Genomic DNA, 17,027 nt, shown 5'->3' with positions numbered 1-17,027 from the left:
CTGTTTGTTTCTCAACCATTCTTGGAGTTGAGCTTTAAAACTATTGAGAGTGGGACAATCCCGTATCTCAGTTGGGAGGCTGTTCCACACCGAGCTGCCTTTAATGGAGAGGACATTTTGTCCAAAAGTGGTCCGTCTACGGTGGACTTCACAGTCTCCTTTGGTGGGTGTCTGACCTAGTGCAGCGTCCAGTGTGTTTTTTGTGAATGAATTCCCCTAAGGGATGGGGGGGGGGCAGTCCATGTAAACATTTATAAAAAAACACATACTTTTAAAAGATGCATTGCAGAATCATTGGTCAAACTCCAACCCCCCGCTCCAGGATAGCTTCGATTTAACGGACTATTTATTAAATGAAAAAGATTAGAGGTTATAGATTTGCTTTTCCAGGGATTATAAACAGCAAAAGCTACTTATTTTAACATTCTCTGTCTCTTAGTTTAACATTCTCTGTCTTCATTGTTGAAATTCTGAGAAATTCTACAACACAAGGTTGTCCTTCCCCATTTTTCAAAGGATTTATGACAAGAGTGTAAACCACTGATTAAGATTCTGAGGAGAGATGGGAGCACACAGGATAAGTGAATACAGTGTGAAAACAGAGTGGGAGTTGTAGTCTGTCGTTGTCGCTGGAGGTGTTTTGTTCAAAGATAAGATAACATCTGTGATTGGATGTGTGCCTGTTTAATAGGATCGACGATATACAGTATCATCTCTCATGGAGTGATGACACTGCTTTCTAACATGTAATCCAGGATTATATATAAGAGCTCACTGTAAAGGGCCCAAAGGATAATCTGATCCTGCTTATTGGTGAATGGCACAGTAGGAGCAATACATAAAAAGTCAACTTGCAAATTCTGGTCAAGCAATATGTTAAATGCTTACTCGGCTCTTTCTTGTTAGAAAATATCATTTCTTAATCAAATAGTGTCCAATACAAGTAGACTGCCATTTGGATTTGGATTCTGTGTTTTACCTTGAACCAGCTGGCACTCAGAGGAGAACAGTTGCCAAAAAGAAGGAAGGTGTTGAGAAGTGCAATAAATACTTTAGTAATTGTCTTCGTAAGAAAGAGTATTATTTACCATTGCTGTCAAGATCCTGGGAAGTATTTGTTTATTTCTCTTTTCTATGCAAGCATTTTCAAATCATAAAACAATGACTAACCCTTTCCTGAATAATTATTCTTAAAGGGCCTTATTATGCAAATGTTCAGGTTCATATTTTTATGTTGTGCCTCTACTGTGACACGTTTAGGTGCTATAATGTTCAATGGTTCATTCCTTTCAATATAATAGACATTAGTGTCAGTATCTACAGTACTTTGCTAATATAACACGCTGTAAAAACTTGCAACAACAACCATTTTCAGCAGTTTAAAGGTGAAACAGATCTACAAAAATATACTAACATAGCATTAATTGTTGTTATTCTTTTTCCATGCAGAATGTACAACCTGTCCATCAGTCCCTACTACATGACGGAGGAGGGCGAGGAGAGCCCGTTGATCTGCTCGGCCCCCCGAGAGAACGGGATGCTGCGCTGCCACGATGTGCCGCCCCAAACAGAGGGCGGGGCCGAGTGCTCATTGGCCGCTCCCCAACACAGTTCAGCAATGATGGGAATGGGCGGGGCCAGTGTGAACGGGTGTGTTAACTGGAACCAGTACTACAATGTGTGTCGCCCCGGGGAGTTAAACCCTCACAAGGGAGCCGTCAACTTTGACAATATCGGCTACGCCTGGATAGCCATATTTCAGGTAAGATTCAAGGCTTTTATTTTCATTCGTACATAGCTACTGTGTAGTTATATCGAGGAAAATCTTAGGTCCCAGGCTCCTCCAACAGTGCAACACAATAAAACTGATAACATAATGCAAGTAAATACAATAAACTAGAATAGAAGTAGTGCCATAAGCGTCTATATACAAGTGATACATAATGTGTAAGTTGCAAGAAGGGGTTTATGTGTAGATATGGAAGCAAAAACATGCAGAGCAAACTGTGTGTTATTGTTAACAAGGTTTTTTGAAAGTGTGTTGAAGATGTGTTTAAATTCCAAAATCATTCATTGTGGCCATTATATTGCATGCGCCTGAAAGCTAGAGCTCATCCACATCCAATGAAATGTTTCCCTCTTTCTGAACCCAGCCCCCCATGGGAGGTTGTTCCTTATCTCAGTCCTTAACTCTGTCCGTACTGATATGATATGAATTCCCATATTCAGCACTCGATGATTGATATGTCACGGCGTATTATGGACTTACTAAAAAGATAGTCTTACCCTCAAGTGTGAATACTGAAGACGCACACACATTCACATCCCACAGTAATCCCTGTTAGGTACTCTTAACTTTGTGTGTGTGTGTGTGTGTGTGTGTGTGTGTGTGTGTGTGTGTGTGTGTGTGTGTGTGTGTGTGTGTGTGTGTGTGTGTGTGTGTGTGTGTGTGTGTGTGTGTGTGTGTGTGTGTGTGTGTGTGTGTGTGTGTGTGTGTGGTCTCACAGTAAGAGGCTTTAGAGATCAGATTTGCTGATTTTTATTTCCCATTTGTGATGGTTTAGCAAGCATCACTTTAGGTCTTAGATGAGATTAGTTTTAAAGCAGGGCATTTAAAGAGTGTATGTGTGTTCTACTTCCTATGTTTAGTATTTGGAAATTCTCTGTATTGCATTCAAAGGAAGTTGAAAATTCCCCTACAATTTGCGAAAAACTTCCTTTAAACTAAATCTTATTTATTTAAAAGGCGTGTGTTATTGGAAACATAACATAATTAAACATAATATAGACCATTGGTTGACAAGTAGGTGGAAACATCAATAGAAAAAGTGATACAAATCAAATAAAAGTGATTGAGGTACACAGGGAGATAGGAGAAAGACAGGAGGCTCTACGAATGGGTTGCTTGGCTTGTTATTCCAGTCTACAGCCTTATTCCCTTAATATCTGTAAATATACAGAACATGAATTATACATTTCCGCACAGAGTTTCTGAACAAATTTCAGCCTGTGGTCCAAAATTGAGTTAATTCATGGTTACCCTGGGATTCCTGCGGAGAACCAAAATCTTTTAACAGCTCACGATGGGTACCCACCACATACCTTCGTAAACTCCCACCATGTGTGTGTGTGTGTGATAAGAAATGACTTTATGGAAGGATGTCAGGTGATAACCAGTCCTGAACCAGCCAGGAAATAGACTGACCTTTGTTAGTGGAGAAGAGGAAGGACTAATAGAGTGAAGACATCTCAGCCAATGTTAGCAGGTTAATGACTGCTGACCTCGCCCCCTCACTCACTCACACACACACACACACACACACACACACACACACACACACACACACACACACACACACACACACACACACACACACACACACACACACACACACACACACGCGCGCACACACACACACACACACACACACACACACACACACACACACACACACACACACACACACACACACACACACACACACACACACACACACACACACACACACACACACACACACACACACACACAACTGGGTCCAGAGTCTCCAGACCTCTGAATCGGCCCACTCCACAGGGGGTAACTAGTTGTCAATTGTGTCAGGAGTATCCATCGGGGCTCTTTCACGATGTGTTGGTTAGGCCTTTCACAAACGACAGCTCCAACATGCTCTTTGCTCCACATCTAGGGCTATATCCTTAGTTTGAATTACGGCCCTGGAAGATTCGCTAGCTATCTCTGATTTTCAGGAGCAGAAGATTCGTTCAGTTTATTGCGTTTTCCCTCTTAAATCAAACCGATGCCAGCTGAGAATCTTCTCTGTTCGCGATGCATATCATTGACTTTTACAACATGGCTTGAAACAAGAGGAACATTTAGAAGTGCATGTGCTGTTCATGAAGTGATTGTCCTTTATGAATTGACCTTTCTCTCATTTTTGTAAAGAACATGATGTCCTTGTATTGTTGGTCAAATTCCAATTCTTGATATCTGGTATGAATGAGTGAGAGTCTGTTCAACTCAGATTGCCTTACATGGCCTGGCAAGATAATGTTTTTCCTTGACTGAATATCTGCCTGGTCTGACTCTTATTCATAGTGAATAAAAGGATCCCCAATGATAACATGTTTCTCTTACAGGGAGCTGCTTAAGAACTCCCCACCTGTCTCAACACAAAGAAGCAAAACACACAGTGTAGTCTAATTGTTTTGCTTTTTTGTTTCTCTTTGTGGTGATTTTGTGTGTTTTTTTTGCCATGTATTGCACCCTTTCATAGTTGTTGTGAATCCATGTCTCTCCTTGTTAATGGTTTGTGTGTCTGTGTGATTGTGCTGCTCATTTCCATAGTCATTTATGTTCTGTTTGTTGTATTTTTGTGATTTTGTTTTGTTTTTTGTTGTGGTCATTTTGAGTCTCTTCCTGATTGGGTTGTGTCTCTTGTAAGGGCACTGTATATATGAAGACACTTTGGGCCCCTAGGCGTATGCCCTGTAGGCCATTCAGTATTCATGATTTAACAGATGTATTTTTGTTCAATAGTGAGAATCCTCTGCTCTTTTCAAATCTGGTGCAGGAGAGCACTCCAGCAGAGAGCGGATTAGTCGCCTCTGGGTCTTTGTGTGTCTCCATTATACGTGTGTGTGCATTATACACATTTGTGGTATCTTTTCTTGCTATGTTTGTGTACGATTCTTCAAAAAATACATACGTCGGAATACTTGCATGCACGTGCCTGTTCCATGTGTGTTTGGACATGTATATACTGTACGTTTGCTTATACAGTTGTCACATGCTCACACTCTCTGTGCTGTAATGTGTTATACAAGCTGAGGTGTACATGTTGAGGTGTGAGTGTATTAAAGGCTGAGCTGAGCTGAGCCTCCCTGTCAGGTCTCAGCATCTCCACCGCCGCTCATTAGCATAGTGGCTACATGAAAGAGTTGCGTCAGTCCCCAGGCTCACACACACACACACACACACACACCCACACACGCACGCACACGCACACGCACACGCACACGCACACGCACACATACACACATAAGAGATTGAATCGACACCACAGGCTTAAAACAGACTTAGAAACGTACTGGATCAAACTTTGCTGTGTACTTTGAGTTTATTTAAGGGTGTCATGTGTTTTTGAAGACAAAGCCATCTACATAGGAACGTTTTTCCCGCTTTCTCGTTTATTCTAATAAAATGTCTGTCTTTCTTTGTCTTTTCGTTCCCCCCCCCCCACCAGGTCATCACACTGGAAGGATGGGTAGATATCATGTACTATGTCATGGACGCTCACTCCTTCTACAATTTTGTATATTTTATACTGCTCATTATCGTAAGTACCGTCTTGTGTTTATTTCAGTTTGAGATAACAAGCTTTTTCTCCTATTTAAATGTGTTACTAGGATTAAAATACCAGTACATAAACAAATAGACTTTTGGTTGGGTCCAAAAATATTTACATAGACTAACATGGGTCTTGTTTGAACCAAAACAAAAACAATGGCGCCCATTTTTCACCGTTACCCTGATTTACGAAAGCTTTCTAAAATGACTTTGTTTTAGGACTGATCAACACGTTTTGCACATTAATTACAAGTGGGTTCAGAATATGAACTCATGTTTGCCATTTTATTTTAATCTACTATTTTCAACAACAATACCACTCTGAACTCTGTTCTGGAACAATACTTTTTTCCTGCTTCTCTTTATACAGCTCAATAGCAGCTAAAACAACTGCATATATAAATATACCGTGTTGCTCCTTAAAGATATTTTTGTGTACTTGCATTTCAGTCTTGCTTTGCTAAACCCAGAATAACCTTTTTAAAGAGAATCACAAGACTCTGCTTTGAGCACAACTCTCCTCTGTTGAACCCCACAGACTTCTTATCGGGCATAATTTCACTTTCATCCTGCTGTTTTTGGGGTTTTCAAAGTTCCCAGCTCCAGCTACAGTATATATCACAATGCAGTATGAGCTGCATGCCTTGTCGTTTGATGCTAAAGTGCTTACTGTATAATACATTTAGAGGGAGAGGGAAAGGGGATGGAGAAAGAGGTGAAAGAAAAATCTGAGTGATTCATATAGACAGTGGTTGAGAGTAAAATTAAGATGGATGTCGGAGAAAAGATTTAGAAAAAATCTGTAGAAAGTGCCCATCTCATTTTCAATCACTCTTTTAATAACATGCTGTAATGGCCTCTTAAATAGACATTTCTTTATAGAGTTGAAAGATATTTTTCAATTCCTGTCAAAGCCTTCTTATCACAGTCTGATTAGATTTTCAGATTTCAAAGCAAGGATAAAAACAAAATCATTTATATCATCCTATATCTGGACACATTTCTGGATCTTAATAATGCATAAGCCCTAATTTGGCTTCTTGTTGAGGCAGTGTTTTATTACTCTATTTACACCTCTAAGGGGGATGAAGTCAATCTGGTAATTGTTCCTAGAATTAAACAGTAGTTTAACCACAAGGCGACATTTTCACACACTTGTAACAGCATTTTTTTTAACTCAACTGCTCATACACCATTGCAATGATTTAGCTGTATTAATCCATTCTTTACCCCCCTAACCAGGTGGGCTCTTTCTTCATGATCAACTTGTGCCTCGTGGTCATCGCCACCCAGTTCTCGGAGACGAAGCAGAGGGAGAACGCCCTGATGAGGGAACAGCGTGCTCGCTACATGTCCAACGACTCCACGCTCGCCAGCTACAGCGAACCCGGCTCGTGCTACGAGGAGATGCTACGCTACATCAGCCACCTTTATCGCAAGTTCTCACGCAGGCTGCAGAGGATATACTCCGGGTGGCACAGGTTGGATATGGCACTTTAGTTTTTGGTGGCATCGTTACTTTTTCTACTTGTGGGAATATCCAGTTACATATCAGTGACAGGAAGTGAAGTTAAAGGGGTGCATTATTGCTTTAGAGAATTTGTGTTTTTTGAATTTCCGTAAAAAATCTGTTGTAATTTAAGTACAAGGCAACCCTGTTAGACATTGAACGTGTATAACCTGTGTTGAACTCATTTCACACATGCTTGAAGATTTCCTGTAATATTAAGAGGGTGACTGTCCAACGAATCAGGATTAAAACCCTGGTTTGAAATGACCACGTTGTTTCCGTGGGTTTTCCTCGTTTTATAATTGTGTGCTTTGATCATTTTGAATCTCACATAATTACAGTATGTAAAAAGAGCTGTAATGGGTTGAAACTATGAAAGTGCTCAATAAATGCAGTCCATTTACCATTTACCGTATTTTCCGGACTATAAGCCGCACCTGTGACCTGTGAATAAGTCGCTCTTATAAAAAAATATGTCGCTAAGAGAAAAACAACATATATAAGTCGCTTCGGAGTATAGGTCGCAGGACCAGCCAGACAGCTAAAAAAAGCGTAACTTATTGTCCAGAAAATACGGTATTAAAGTGTTGATAATCTTCCTTATTTAGTTATTAATCATGTTTAATGTCTCCTGTCCTCTGTCCAGTAAAAGGCGTAAAAAGGTGAACCCTAACGGCGGCGGTGCGGGCAGTAACGGGGGGGGGAACGGACACGGCCACGGCTCCAGCAGAGGGGGCGGGGGTCCGGGGAACGCTCTGTGGCTCAGACCCATCCACAACCTCCTGCAGCACCATCAGCACCAGCACTGTCGCCTCAGCAACGGGGGGCAGCACACCACCATCACCGCGGCGACCCTCGAGCACACGGACGGAGAAGGAGGGGAGGAGCTTGAGATGAAGTCGCTTCCTGTGCGGAGAGGAAGTACAAACGGGAATAGCAGCGGGGGGCCGTCGGTCATCACGCAGGGGATGGGGGCGTTGCTGGGGCGACTGAACGGGGGCATGAACTACCCCACCATCCTGCCCTCGTTTGTGTGCAGCTACAGCAGCAAGACCCCGCCCCCCCACTCCCAGCACCGGGGCCACAGCCCGGAGCATCACCCCCAAAACCACCCGGCGTCTGAACACACAGAGACACTGAACAAGCTCTACCAGCTCATGGGACAGCACAGTAAGAGGAGACACACACACACACACACACACACACACACACACACACACACACACACACACACACACACACACACACACACACACACACACTCTGACACATTCCATGCATTTAAAGAGCCTTGATTGTAGAACAAAATTAATGTAAAACAGCAGCAACAGTACAGTGCGTATTAAAGTAAAAAAAGGAGATTAACATATTATATGAAAAAGTAAGCAGACCTTATTATTAATAAAAACACAATAAGTAAATGTAAATAGCAGATAAGTACGCCGTGGTGAAAAAGCTAAGTAGCATTTCTTTTTGGAAAATGTGCCCATATAAAAATATTCAAGAAGCTGGTAATCTTTACAAATTGTAAATATATTGAAAGAAAGAAAAAGAAAGCATACATTGGACGAGGGTTGATATTTCACATGAGCTGTGGTATTGCACAAAGTTGTACGTTCACAGGCAGTATGTCTGCACATCAGAGATATAACAGTCTTTGTGTGTGTGAGGCTATGGTGGTTATACAGTATATACATGTAGTGTACAGAGTGGAGCCTGACTCAGCTTCAAAACATTTTTAAGTGTTGCTTCAAGATTATGATATTCAAAGGCTTTATTGTCATATTCACAATAGCTACAGTGTAGTTTTGGCAGCGGACATCTTAAGTCCCAGGCTCCACCAACAATGCAAATAACAATATACTTAAGGGATTACAATAAAAAAAGAGAAAACATAAATAAAATAGGGCATTGACTGAGTGTCACATGACCTGAGTCAAAAGACAGCCTGAGAAGTAAGAGTTCAAACATGCTCCTTTTTAAGGCCGTTGCCATTCTGAGAGGAGCAATTTTCTTTTTCTTTTGAGTGGGTTTCGCTTTACTTTAATTTCCCTTCTTAACATTTACTTGATACTCTGTTTTCCCTGGGGTTCCATAATATCTTTTTCATCCCTCTCAATGTTTTCATCTTAATTTCTTCCTTGAGCAAATACCTCTGGCCTCTTTAGAAGAGTGTGTGTGTGTGTGTGTGTGTGTGTGTGTGTGTGTGTGTGTGTGTGTGTGTGTGTGTGTGACTGTGTGTGTGTGTGTGTGTGTGTGTGTGTGTGTGTGTGTGTGTGTGTGTGTGTGGCCTAGCATTACTATACTTGTGGGGACCTAAATCTGTTTACACAGTCACGTGTGGGGACTCGCTTCCCTTATGGGGACAAATTGGAGGTCCCCATGAGGGGAATCATTCATTTTAGGGTGAAGACTTGGTTAGGGTTAGGATTAGGGTTAGGTTAAGGGTAAGGGTTAGGGTTAGGCATGTGTTGGTTATGGTTAAGGTTAGGATAAGTCTCCAGGAAATGCATGTAAGTCAATGTAATGTCCCCTGAAGTGATGTATACACCTGCAGGTATTTGTATTGAAAATGAGTTTTATAATTTTCAAGAGGCCAGCAGGTAGTGTGTGTGTGTGTGTGTGTGTGTGTGTGTGTGTGTGTGTGTGTGTGTGTGTGTGTGTGTGTGTGTGTGTGTGTGTGTGTGTGTGTGTGTGTGTGTGTGTGTGTGTGTGTGTGTGTGTGTGTGTGTGTGTGTGTGTGTGTGTGTGTGTGTGTGTGTGTGTGTGATCCATGTCTCAAGTGCTTGGGCTATCAGTGGCAGACAGGTGGATAAAGAGGAGGATTGCAGGAATCAACACCGTGTGTGGGGAGTGGCAGGGCAGAGAGAAAAGAGGGCACTTTAAAGTAACATAAACAAACTGTTATTCTCTGCGAGAAGAAGTAGATGGAGTTCAAAAGAGAACCATAAAATATTTAGATTTTGATGGATGGGCTAGAAGGGGAAGGCATTGAGAGAAATACATGTGATTCATAATAAGGGAGCGAGAAAGAAGGGTTAGCTGGGGGGAGGGCATCCAGCAGAGAGAGAAACGGACAACATCAAACTTTGTTGGTTGCAGACGAAAAATGGAAACGCAGGAAGATAGATAGACTCCTCCCTTCTGTCCTAATGAGGGGAAACTGCTAACAAGCTCACACAAACACACATTTACACACTGCTGGCTGCCGACACTCCAAACATCATTAAGCGCACATGAATTAGTTCCTTACTGCAGAGAAGACTGTGTAACGCGGGATAAATACAGAGAAGAACGTGATTAGGAAGAGTGCAGGAAGAGGCTTTAAAACATCTCAAGTGTGTTCAAAGTGTTAAAGAGTCAATACAAATCCTTCGCCGAGTGAGAGCAACACTACTAATGTGTGATTTAATGCTTTGCACTTGACTGAAAGCTAAACCATTTAAATGTCTCCAGTCATTGTCTGACTTTCCTAGATTTGTTTTCAGCTCTGTCAGATGATGTTGGACCTTGCGATGTAATGGGTTAGAGTTGGAGTGCTGTTTGGGGTTGAAAAGCCTCTTTGTGCTGTTTTTGGGAACATTTGCTGGCGCTGTCAAATCTAATTGTAGTTTAAATGTAATCTAATCCAACCCTAATGTAATATAAAGTGATGTGAAGTTGGGGTGAATTTCAACTAGCAGTTTGCCAGACAATATTGTGTCCCTCGAAGGCATTTGCTGAAAGAATTAGTAAGAATGCAAACAATCTGTCAAGAGTTGGTCTCAAAACAAATAAGTAGACTTGGAAATGAATTTGGAGGTTATCAAAGTCAATGAAATGTGATGATAACTCTCACAAGCCTGTTTTTATGGCTAGATGTATCAGCTTTTGAAGAGCTGATGTTCCCAGAAGTCATGTTGAGCAGCTTTGCGGTTCCTTTAAACTGGTTTGAGCAGGATGGAGTCAGAGAACAGAGGGTGAGGGGAGTCATCCAGGAGCTCGTACCGGACTGTGGGCGAGTTTCACTGCTCGCTGCACAAAGAGGCTCGTTCTGGCTCCCTACTCAGATAGGACACCCCTTCAACACTGCATGCACTTTTTAGTGTTTCTGTTACCGTTGTGTTTAGAGCCTCTTGCTGTGTTTTTTATTACCAACTGCAGCCTGTTTCTCTTCCACCCGATGTTATCGTCCAGTCACCATTAAAGGAAGAATTTCTAGAAGAAGAAATTAGAGAAGAAATAATGTTGTCCTCATATGAGTCACCTTCAATTACCCAGCGCTCACAACATTGAGTTTAACAAGCAGCAGGAAATGCTTGGCAGAGAACCATTTATGGACTTTGTTGCCCTGTGGACTGCCTCTCAGGAGCCTGGGAGTAGCTTTAGACAAAATATAAATAAGTTGAGGCCACCATTTATACATCCGTTATTATGGTTAATTACGGAATGTGAGATATCATTTGTTACCACAATTTATTTAAATTATTGCCACATTTTAATGCATGCCACAATTACACAAAATAAATAACTTTGGCAAGGAACAAAGCCAATTCATTCATTCCAGCTGCCATCAGCTTGAGGCATTCATCCTTGGTTGTAGCTTGACCTTACCTAGGGGATGAATTATCGAGACATGTTGACAGCATTTGTTCTGCTAGGGATTATTGTAAGTCAAATGCAATTACCAAGAATTTGCTCTCTGGCAATATGCTGACATCGTCATGGTAACCTGTTGATGTGGCAGTGTGTCACTGCACTTTGTGCTTTCGGGTAGATGGGTGGGTCTTTTTTGCTGGCTGTCTGTATCTGTATCTCGGCTTTGTTTTTTATTCCATGGCCATTTCCAATCTCTGTAGAGGTTACTTACTTACTCCACTTTGTAAGAGGAGGTTGTTGACTGAATTATGTTGAATAAAGTTTGACTATATTATTGTTTATGTATATATTATATCTTTATGGTTTTCTGAAATGATGGAATTGAAAGTCAAATGGAGATGATGGTTAAGGTTAGTTTATTTATATTGCACATCTGTAGACAAAAGGCTCTTCAAAGTGCTTTACATAATAATTCACACTCAAGATAATGCAGTAAAGGATCGTTTTGTAGTAATGATGTAAAGATAATATTTTATTTAATATTATGACGTTATAATTTGTGAATTGAATCTAGCAACCATAGATATATGAACCCATTGGCTTGGATCAAGCATGAACTCCTATCATGTTTGACTTTCTCTGAAAGCTAATGACACAGCAGCTTCGAATGAGGACAGCCTGTATAAACCCATTTGCACTGTTTGACAGTCTCCACCCGTTCCACCCCCCCAGGTCGCCAGCGGCTGCTGTACCAGCTGGCAGGCGTGGTGCCCAGCCCTCTGCTGCTGGAGCTGCTCAGCTGCCCTCAGTGCGCCCGCAGCCTGGAGACCCTGGAGCTGGAGCTGGGAGACCTGGAGGGAGGCAGGGGGGAGCCGGACGGACTGCACGACTTCCCCCAGGTCAGACTGTGCGGGGGTGCACTGACGATGATGGTAAACAGTGAGGACGAAGGTTGTGGAAGTGGGGATTTGGCATTAATGATAGTGCTCAATGGATGACCCTAAGGTTACTTATTGTAACCCTAGTTCTATAAGCACAGGAGGCCTTTTGTAACGTAGCCAGCAAATTAGGACGAGCCTCTCCGAATATGTGTGGACAAGGCAGTATATAAGGCTACATATACAGCTCTGGAAAAAATTAAGATACCACTTCAAGTTTTTCTTGAATCTCAATCTCTACACGTATTGCAGCCATTTCATTCCATTGTCTGTTGGATCCCAAGTAGTTTACAGAAAAACATTTAAATACAATAATTGTACTGATCTACCTATAAATAGCAAATCCAGAGAAACTGAAAAGCTGCAGTGCTCTCTTAATGTTTTCACACAGGGCTCCACCTGTGCTTATAGAACTAGGGTTACAATACGTAACCTTTGTACTAACTGACACAGACTCCGCCCTCTACTGGACTGCAGTGGGTGCAACTTGGCAAATGTACGCCCTGTCACGCCCAAACAATAAGAAATTGCACTTGAAAGTTTTGACACTAAACACAAAATACTGTAATTTATAGGTTTTCTTTCAGATTATGTTGTATATATATATATACAGTATATCATAATTATATAAAAAACAATTAAAGAAAGTTTCTCTTCAATACTCTCCATCAGTGTTTATCCCTTTAGTGCCTCACTTTCATATACCTCCCCTATCTTTTCTGCTCTAGGGGGGAGATCTGAGAAGCGGTCGAGGTCGGAGCAGACGGCGAGGGGTCAGGGAGTATAAAAACGGAGTGGTCGGGGCCTGGGTCGGCTTCAGGGACAAACTGAAGAGGATCGTGGAAAGTAAATACTTCAACCGGGGGATCATGATCGCCATCCTCGTCAATACCCTCAGCATGGGGATAGAGTACCATAAGCAGGTAAGACACAACTGAAATGTGGGAGAGAGACAAATGTGAACCGTTCAGATCATTGTTTCCAATCCTCTGACCTTTGTAGAGAAACAAGTAGTTGGATGAGAACTATCAGACGCGGCATTTGTTTGTGAAACTGGCATTTGGCTGCCTGAGAGTATAATGAGAGGAAATGAGGCAAAAGTCAGGGGAGGTGGCCAGGGGTGAGGGAACAAAGGAAGAGAGTGGAGAAGTAAAGTATACCAACTGTCTCCTTCTGACGGCCCGTCCACACAGCAGCGTCAAAATATCTTCCAACGCTTCTGCCCATTCGCTTTGAATGGGGTGACATCACGTTGCCTCGCTTTTCGCCGAACTGCATTGTGGGGAAGCAAAGCGAAGGTTTCCAGGATTTCCAGGATTTTCAGGATTCAAAAGTTGAGCAATGTTCAACTTTTGAGGTGGAAGCGTCGGCCAATCAAATCCCGTTTATGCAAATCTGACAGTACAAGCGCTAGCCAATCAAACCGCGTGTAAGCTGGGAGAGACATACTGCAGTTCATTTCCTCATATTCCAAACGGTAGCAAAGCACCCGGTTCTTTACGACCAGTAACTATTTACCGGGATACCAGGCATGGAGGGAGGTGGCAGAGACAGTGGGCGAAACTGGTAGGTTTTCGCCTGTTTGGGGAGTTTATAAATATACAGTATATATATTGCTCGCATAAAATCCCCGGGCTTTTTTGCTTTGTATGTCGGGGGCGGGATATTCATATGATTGGTTGTTGGTCGCATTGCTCGCAAAAAATCCCCAAGCTTTCAGACGCGCCCACCTCCAAGTTTTCAAGATTCTTTTAACGCTGCTGTGTGGACGGGCCGTCACACACGAATACACACTCCGTCACACTCAAGGATTATGTTTCTAGTTTACCGTGTGCGGCCAGCATCTGGAAAATAACAGCTTAATAATACAACTCCTGCTTCCCTCGACCCACTTTCGCACACTCTGACACATTTGTAGAGTTGTGCCGACACATTCATCTGCAGAGTTTTCACACCCAAATATCATTTAAATGCACACACACGCACACACAACCTTTTAGTTTTCAAGCAGCACAGCAAATGGGTAGAATCCATAAGACAAGATTCTTCTGCACACACACTCCTTTCTCTTCTCTGTGTCCTCTTGCTCCCATCTCCTCTAATTCCCTCTCCAGGGGATGTGTGTGTATGTGTGTGTGCTTCTATCTTTGTGATATAAACACAAGAAGCGACTGGGAGAGCCATGGCCTTATTGGGCCAATAACACACACACACACTCACACGCACACACTCACAGGGACTGAAGAGTTATGTAAGAGTTCCTCCTCCCCTTAGTACCCTTCATCCCTCTCATGTGACACCCAGCCAAACTTTACGAGACTACGAGTGTATAAGTGTGTTTGAGGTGGTGTAGGAGGTTGAGTGTAGATAGTGTGAGTGTAAAAATCGATTTCAAATGCACCGTCTGGAAGCTCGAATCTGGGAATACTATAAAAGTATGACTTGAAGTTTTAATACGCAACCACATGCTGTTCATGAATGACACAAATCCAACTTGATCACTCACAAATAACAGCATCGACGATAAATCCCAAAGTTAATTTTTTTAGGACTATATTACTCTTCGTTGCCTGCAAGATGAACACAACCTCTTTCCTGGAAGTTTGTGTACACCACAAAAATCACAAATAAATGCACAATAAATATATGCTTTAAGATTATTGTGTGTAATTCACATTTAAATAATCCTAAAGGTAACCTGTCTACCCTCATAAACTGGCAAATGTTCATGTTTACATTTGTATTGTGTGCCTCTATTTTGACACGTTCATATGTTTTAAATGTTCAAAAAGCTCTTTATTGTTCTCATACTGCCTGTGCTGCAGCACTTCTTTTCACCCTCTGTCTGTAACCAGAGCCCAGTCTGCTCTGATTGGTTAGCTGGCTGGCTCTGTTGTGATTGGTCAACTGCTTAGAGATGTCCCGCCCCTTAGCCTATCACGTATTATGTGTTGGAGCGCTAGAAAATAGAATTGAAGTGTTACATAATGATGTCAGTGAAGTAAACAAAGAAGTCAAATGGAGGCATTTACAGGAAAGGGAAAATCCCAAAAGCATTAGAAGACCTCTTTAACCCTCACAAAACGTTTTAAATGAGCTTTTTGCGGTTTAAAAAAGAAAAGAAACACCATATCTCAATCTGTATTTGATTAACACACTCATGTTGTTGAAGGCTTAGGTGTTAAACCCTTAATTCTTACATATCTATGCATTTATGAATGCATGGGTGTGGGGGAGGTGCATATCTCAGTTGTGCTTTGGTCCTCATATTCTTAAGGGCAAGGTCATTCGTAGATTGGCATTCAAACACATTGCAAATGTCTTCCTGCGGGCACTCACACTAGTTCATTCTGATTGAGCACTCAGTCTGTCAAACGTAATGACGGGGGTGGAAAGCAGCGTCTAAAGCGATAGTTCCGAACACTCATTCGGGGTGCTTGATGACATAAAACATATTGACATAAGGAGAGGCCGTCCTAATTACTTTTAAAACCACTCAGTTGCTAATGATCACGGCAATCTATTGCTACTATAAAACAAAGTGCACCGTTGTATTAGGCTGACATCTCAAAGGCAGGTTGATGGGATGTATTAACAGAGGCGAGAGATCTTTTCCTTTTCCCCCCCTCCCACATTTGCCTCCCTCGCCGCTGGACCTGAATACAGTCGGCTTTTCTAACCTTTAAACTCAACCAGCTACTGAACGTTTTCACACGTTTGTCAACCCACTAGTACAGGAAGCAGAATTCAGTGTGCTGAGTAAAGCCTAAAAGCAGAGAAGACATTAGGATTATTGGGTCGTGCATGCTTATTGAGATTTTTAAACCTCCAACCCTTTGGCTATTGCTGTATTATATGTTGTAGTGTTTGAATTCTCCGGTTGGCCATTCTGCACCCTCGCCTCCCAACTCACTGTAAAGATAAGTATAGCAGCAATAAAAACTGCTGTGTAGCGTATGGAAATTATTGCCCTGCAAGTCAGCAATAAGCTCTTTCATTTCTCCGGTGTGTCGACCACAGAGGTAATGAAAAAGCCTGTAGTCCACTGTTAAATAATAATGTATGTGACTCTAGTATTGTGACGGTTTCAGATAGCGGACAGAGAGCTCTTTTAAAGCTTTGGTGAGGAGCTTTAAAGTTTTTAATGTGCCGCTGGCTGGTCAGTAAAAGACAATTTGAACAGACAGCCAGGCGGCAAGTCTTTCAATTGTCTGCCCAGCTCTTTAAAAAATAAAATAAAAACATGGCATTGTTCTACTTCACCATGCGGAACTCCAAAAGTTGCAATAGGGTCCCCTGGTGTTACTGCTTTGGTTTTCAAAGCATCACGACTGTCCCAATTAACTCAAAAGCTCATCAGCCCAAAATAGTAATGCAAAAAAAAAAAAGGGAAGCTGCATGCGTTAGATTACACAACCCCACACTGCACATACAGCAGTTCATATTGACACTGAGGTCACAGTTATACAAGCTATAGAAGTAAATGTTTCAAGCGCCGTCAAACTACTGCTGTAATGGAAGTAATAGCTCAACATGGTGGCTCGACCCAGACACACACACTTACCCTTTACTGCACTTTATAAGAGACAGCTAAGCAATGGATCAGACAGGCTCGGTTTCAGCATGTCCAATAGGCTGTTGGGGAAAAAGT

At 42.0% G+C, this 17,027-nt stretch overlaps 1 protein-coding gene across 8 annotated transcripts in view; it reads left to right on the top strand.

Moving 5' to 3' along the window:
- The window catches only part of cacna1ha (calcium channel, voltage-dependent, T type, alpha 1H subunit a), a 137,192-nt gene that overhangs the window by 74,980 nt on the left and 45,185 nt on the right, over positions 1-17,027 (top strand). For 6 of the 8 annotated variants that reach the window (XR_013801851.1, XM_079645683.1, XM_079645684.1 and 3 more), the window contains exons 7-12: positions 1,450-1,762; positions 5,247-5,339; positions 6,593-6,831; positions 7,507-8,030; positions 12,171-12,370; positions 13,105-13,299. Coding sequence is in view for 7 of the 8 variants with exons in the window: in XM_079645683.1 (XP_079501809.1) it covers positions 1,450-1,762; positions 5,247-5,339; positions 6,593-6,831; positions 7,507-8,030; positions 12,171-12,370; positions 13,105-13,299 (1,564 nt within the window). In the remaining variant the exon portion in view is untranslated. The remainder of the gene's footprint in view (positions 1-1,449; positions 1,763-5,246; positions 5,340-6,592; positions 6,832-7,506; positions 8,031-12,170; positions 12,371-13,104; positions 13,300-17,027) is intronic. The other 2 variants (XM_079645686.1, XM_079645685.1) reach the window with 1 other exon arrangement.

The sequence above is a fragment of the Notothenia rossii genome, assembly GCF_949606895.1.
Source record: "Notothenia rossii genome assembly, chromosome: 8".
NCBI classification, from domain to species: Eukaryota; Metazoa; Chordata; class Actinopteri; order Perciformes; family Nototheniidae; genus Notothenia; species Notothenia rossii.
This window is presented reverse-complemented; position numbering and strand designations above follow the sequence as displayed.